Below are 6,328 nucleotides of genomic sequence, written 5' to 3'. Positions count from 1 at the left end.
ACAGGGATGGACTCGGCAACTTCATGCATGTGCATGAGCTCTCCTTTACCAACCACCCAGAAACGCTAGTTCACTCTATAAAGAACGTCAAACCATCTATTAGTAGTTTTAAAACCACAGATTCTGTCTAGTTCTTACTGCAGCCTTTTCTTAGTGGGAGAGATATGGAAAGTACTTATTTCAGCTAGAAGCATCCACTATGGAACCTTCACATGTGTATCTGACCTAAATGCTTTCAGTCCATTTTCATGTACGAACACAGCTTTTAAAGAAGTAAACTTCAAACAAGTACCACAAACCATTAGCATGTGAAGTTGCTCTGATTGGTATTTTATTTCTCCTTTACAGGTTCCACATAATAGACAAAGGTTTTTTGATAACATATTGTTATCTTTGCTGGAGATGATCATATGATCATTCTAAACAACACAAATGTGTACATACAAGAGACTGAGGTTTCTGCAGCCTATAAACACCTCTTTGGGCTTAAAAAGGAAAAAAGCAATATACGACAATTCAACCGCAACTCTCAGAAAAACACGTTTTCTGACCAAACATGAGCGCCCTGTACATGGATCTATCATCAAAGACAGCAAGGCGCTGGGGGAAGCCAAGAGCAGCTCCTCACACCAGCTCAGAAGACCCTCCCCATCCAGCACCTCCTCAAGGTGCTCCATCTTCATCACAGGAAGATAGCGGTCACCCCAAAAGAAGACAGGAGCAGCAAATAAACATTGTTGTAAAATCTGAGTGTCTTCCACAGTATTTCACACCAGCATCTCAGGAACTCCATGCAAGCATGCGTACCATTCTCTAGATTGCTCCCTTCATTTCTCAAGAAAGGGAACCAGGTCTTCCTAACTGATTTTAGGTGCCTGGGAAAACTAAGTATTTCACCAGAAGGGATATAAGCAATGCTATTCGATAAGAGTAAGAATAAAGAGAAAGCAGCTATCTTAAAGAAAAGTGTGCTCTACTCACACTAAAGTATCAGACCAATGCACAACATACTGCAAAACTGTAATACAATACGGTCAAACACAATGTCAAATATGAAACTGTTCAAGCACATGAAGATCATCTTCGGAAAGACAAGCTGGGTTCTTATTTGTAGCTACCTTTGTGTAACTTTAAAAACTGTTGTCCCTCAACAAGGTCTGACACTGATCTTGATACTTGTTAGGAAGTTTGCTATGAGGCAATGGCGGCTCAACAGTCAGGTTCAGAGTTCGCCCGGTGCTCATCTTCAGAATTCATCCGAGGACTGGGCATCATCTTCATCCTTCACTTCTCGGTATCTCCCTGAAGACTCCCCTTCTGGATTGTAGCTCTGCATTTTAATATTCAGTCTCTCAGCTAGTTTCTGTGCTGCGAGCTTTGCCTGCATCTCCTTGAAAATAAGAACAAAGCCCAGGTTACGCATGTACAGCTTCCCTTACAATATTTCAATATGACCTGGGGAAAAGGAGCTTATACAGGAAGTTGACAGTTGTGTCCTGTCAGACATGAGGTGATGTGTCTGTCTGAGAGTTGTCAGCCTGCTGCAGTTGCTAGTGATTTCCACTAACAAGACATGCTGCAATTGAAACAGCTTACTTCTGCACAAGAAACTGAGAAATCAAATTAGCACTACGGCAGCTAGGAACAGACAGATATACTAAGTGTGCGTACACACTGAACCAGCTGCCTATATTAGAAATCACCAACGTGGTGCCAACGTCTCCATTGGACAAGACTTTCTTCTCTAGATTTGAGAGTATACCTCAAAGGCACACACACACACAAAAAGCCAAGCACTAATGCTGCATGCTGACTGCTCCTTGGTAAGTTTTACAGAAATTAACACTCAAGAAGGTCCAAGTAAGTTTCAGACTGGCAGTGGACTTTTCCATACATAAGAATTATCACCAACTGCTGGTAGGCCTCAGGGCTCATCTCTGATTCACCTGACCCCCCCCCCCCACATTCCGGAAAGTCAACAGCCCCTTACCTCAGCCCACAAACATGGGTAGGCATAATTGGTATCTACTACTACTATTCTGTCAAGCCAACCCATTTCAGAAGGGTTCAACCTAAAAATATCTCAAGACAGGTATTTAAACTACCCCTAGAGACAATTCAAAGGCCACTCCTCCAGTACAGCAGTTGGATCTGATACTAATTTTAATGCAGTGAGAGAAGAAACACAAAGGGCCAAAGGGCCATAAAGATCCATGCCAGCTGAATGTTTAGGAAAAGCCAAGCAGAGTCAAAGTTAGTTTGACTTTAGAAGATGCAGGAACCTGACTAAAATCAAACTAAATAGTTCAGGAGGGGGGGGACTCTTTCTTTCCCAGAAACTCAGAATGTTATAATCTAACCATAACTAATCTCCACACTTATTTCTCCCATCCTGCTAATCTGAACAAACTATATCAGTATTATACATTTTATTTATAGACAAGGTCTCACCATTTATTTGCTGTGTAGACCAGGCTAACCTCAAATTCAAAGAGATCTGGCTGCCTTCACCTCCCAGCTGCTGGAATTAAAATGACAGAACTATCGGTGTGCACCACCACACCTTAATATCCATTTTCAAAACTTATATGCAAAACACAGTGCTATATACAACTGAATAAGACCCAAAGTAGGAAGGGCCATGAATAATGGTCTCAAGCACCCCACCAGCAGCTGGCAACCCAGCATGATCTCCTGTCCTGGGCTGGCTCCTGCACTGTGGGAGATGGAACTGGAACTGTCTTCCTAGGCAGGTCACTGAGACGATGCCGCATGGGAGAGGGCATATGCTGTCCCAGCAGCAGCAGCAGGTTGATTCACATCACTCCAATCCTCTCCCTGGGTCTACTGGCGAATTACTACTGAAGTTTCCTATAGTTCTAGCAACTTTGTGGCTGAAAACTAGTACACATCTCTAAAACCTGATCCTTCTATTCAGCCAGGGTAATTTCTGACTCCTGAAGCAGTAGCCAACAAGACAAGAAAAACCTAAGACTCCAGAACTACCTCGTAATTTTGCTTCTGTTCTTTCTGCAGGGCCAGTGACTCTTCTATGGAGAGCAGCTGTGCAGGTAAGTGGTGGAGCGGAAGGAGGCGCGCTGCTGTGATGTCATCAAGATGCTGCCTAGCCCTGCGTCGCTGCTCTTCTGAGGAAGCAGGAGATTCACCCCTCTGACAATGACTTGGTGAGTCACTCTGTTGAGTGGGTAATCTGAGAAAGGAAGAGCAGGCACAATCAATGCACAAGCCAAAGATGGTCTTTAGCCCAGGAGCCTACTGCTTCTGTAGGGTAAAGAATGAAGTCTGTCCATGTTCAATGCTGACAATGGGTACATGTAGATTCCTGCCTCTCCTCCTCACACCTTACACGCCCCTTCCGTTCACCCAGAGAACACTGTAAGAGCTTAATGCCTAGTCAAAGGAAGTAAACATGGTACTATTCCTTTGGAATATATAATAGGCACTGACAGACTGACCAGTTCTGAAGAAAAGGTAGGTGTTGGAAGTGGAGGCTCGAGGGAGGAACTGACAATTATAGCCCCAGAAATGAGAACCTTCTCCTTCAAAGATTGAAGAATCACCGTGGACAGGAGATGGTGGAGGGGATGGGGTGGTCATATATGAGACAGTGCTGTCACTATTAACTTCATGAATGTGTAAGTCTCAGAGGAAACTGGCATTCTGCACTGTAAATGAACCTGAGATGTCACTAACACTCAGGTACTGTTTTATAGCTAACTGGCCATGTACATAGCAAGTTCTTGCAGAGCCGTGAGCAGATGAGGCAGTCTCTAATATCCAGATAGTACACAGGTCAGAAAAAGAAAAGTCAGAGAAACTAGCAGTGGTTCTCAACCTTCCTAATGCTGCAACCCTTTAATATAGTTCCTCCTGTGGCGACCCCCAACCATAAAATTATTTCATTGCTACTTCATAACTGGAATTTTGCTGTTATGAATCATAATATAAATATGATATGCAGGATATCAGATTTGACCCCTATCAAAGAGTCATTCGAGCACCCACAAAGATGTCATGACCCCCAGGTTGAGAACTGCTACTAGCACACCCTCATCTCACTGTGCACACAAAGCTCCACTCACTCACAAGCCCAATGACACATATTGGTGGTCAGATGCAGCCTCTCTTGGTCTCTTTTATGCACAGGCTGCCCCTTCACTCTCCAAATCACCAATCCTGGTGGTCCTCACTGCTCATTCCTCACCTTCCCTATTCCTAGCCACAAGGCCATGACTGGGCCACCTTACTCTTTGAAACCGTGGCCTTCCAATGTGACCTCCTAGGAAGACAGAGGGCTCGGCACCGAAGACGAGACACCTTTATCAAAGGCTATTTTTCTAGCTAAAAATTAATGTACCAGGACCTTGTTTCTAAACAGAAAAAACCACTGAAGGTTAAAATGATAGTTAGTGGAGTAGGCTTAAAGTCTTTGCAAGAACAAACATGATGTTGGTTTTGGAAGCTTTCTAAGAAAATGCCAGTTCCCCCTTTGTGTCTGGCACCACCTACGTATGTCAAGATGGGCAGTTACCCTGCAGTTGGTCTAAATGCTACAAACACAATTCCTTTCTCCTCAAAGAACTCGTTTCTCAGAAACATTATAGCAAAGAACTTAAATGCAAGATTTTTCTCCCCCATTTCCACCAATCTATTTTTAGTTAACTTTTTTTTTTAAAAAAAAAAATCCTTTTAGCTTCCCTTCCCTGGGAACTACTATCACCTAGTTTAACGTTTCTCCCAAATCTGGAAACCTTGCGTGGCACTCTAGATCCCAGCCTCTTTATGACGTAAAATCTTTATGTCACCCTGCCCCACCACTCTGCTGTCTACTTGTAGTGAACTCGCTTCATTGTGTTTTGCTTTTGCTGAGGAGCCCATTAGTTCCTGCAATTGCTTCTCTCAGCTTACAACACAATTGAGGGGGAGCTGCACATAGCAAATGGTACCAAAAAAAGTCATGATCCATCTGCCCTCCCACTGTGTTTATTATGAAACACTGGCTAAGTATCTTGATACACACTATTCCCCATCTGCTTCTTAAAACCCTGTTAATAACTTGCCTTCAAAACTAACATTTTTCCAAAAACAGTCCTGCAGTCGGGCCATGCTGGTCTATTTCAGTCTGCCCACTCCTGCTTACCCCCTCACAGCACACACAACATTCCCAGAACAAGCCTGTTCCTGACACTTACACATTGGTCTTAAACTTATGAGGAGGGGGCACTGGGTTTTTGGCTCGCATTTCTAGCACTTCCATGTAATGAGGCCTCTTAGGAGTCTCACTCTGGAGCCCTGGCACGTTCTCAGTGCTGGTGTTTTCTTCTGAGGGCTCGCTCTGGTCTGCAATTGTGATCTTTTGCAACTTAGTGAGAAACAGACTGTCAATGCCGCTGGAAATGTCTTCCGCTTGACTTGAAACAGGGCGTTGGGGGAGAAGTTCGTTAACTTCAGATGAGGGTGCCCTGGCTTTGCTGCCGGGAGCTGCACCTGGGTTCACTGTGCAGCCAGCCCCCAAGGTCTCTTCGTTGCCTCTGGGAGTGAGATGTGCAGGTCCTTGTGTTTCTGAGGTTGTTCTGAATGATTTGTCTACAGAGGAACAGTCAGGAACTAATGATGAAGTATCAAGCATCAGGTCAGAATTCTGGGCCTTGTCTACGTCGGTATCGACTCTTGTGGCTGCTTTTTGCCTTAGCTTACAGTCTACACTAACAGGATGAAACAGTTCACTTCTCGCTCTAACCTCTTCGTGTTCTGCAATGGCAGCTTTCAGTTTGGCGATGGTGTCTGAGATCTTTTTACCTTTGTCGGGCAATTTGCAAATGAATTTTCTGTCAAGTGCAAAAAAGAAACCAACATGTACGCATTAGAGCCATGTTTTTAAACATGAAAACACAGTATTTAAAAGACAAAATGTAATCCTCGAAGAAAAGACAGGAGGAATCAAATGAATAAAATTATTCTTATGCTCCCCCAATCAAGGGAGTGCTTTGAATGGGTAATTATTTCAGAAATAAAAGTTGTATCTTCCTAAGCTAAAATCTGAAATTCTTCAAGCCCAGTCATCGACTGCCCCATGGAAAGTTATACACCTGACCATATGTTGAGATGCAGTCAAAAAAACCCAAGCTATAAAGAACACAGCACGAAACTACCTGAGGCACGAATAAGAAACAACTGAAATCCGTCTCTGCACACGCACACATTTATTCTGAGCCCCCTAAAAATATGAAATTCTGTTCTTAAGCATTTAGGAAAACAGACAGTCAACCAGTATAATAAAAATAAAGATCAGTGATTTTTTTTTTTT

General features: G+C 43.4%; 1 protein-coding gene across 1 annotated transcript in view; it reads right to left on the bottom strand.

Moving 5' to 3' along the window:
* Positions 1-307: 307 nt before the first annotated feature.
* Positions 308-6,328, bottom strand: part of Polr2m (RNA polymerase II subunit M) — an 8,035-nt gene continuing 2,014 nt past the window's right edge. The window contains exons 2-4 of the mRNA XM_005347658.3: positions 5,214-5,849; positions 3,007-3,211; positions 308-1,390 (exon numbers count right to left, since the gene is read on the bottom strand). Coding sequence (XP_005347715.1) covers positions 1,247-1,390; positions 3,007-3,211; positions 5,214-5,849 — 985 coding nt within the window. The 3' untranslated portion in view covers positions 308-1,246. The remainder of the gene's footprint in view (positions 1,391-3,006; positions 3,212-5,213; positions 5,850-6,328) is intronic.

This window comes from Microtus ochrogaster, chromosome 5 (genome assembly GCF_000317375.1).
Source record: "Microtus ochrogaster isolate Prairie Vole_2 chromosome 5, MicOch1.0, whole genome shotgun sequence".
Lineage (NCBI taxonomy): Eukaryota > Metazoa > Chordata > Mammalia > Rodentia > Cricetidae > Microtus > Microtus ochrogaster.
The sequence above is the reverse complement of the archived record's forward strand: the minus strand, read 5'-3'. Positions and strand labels throughout refer to the sequence as shown.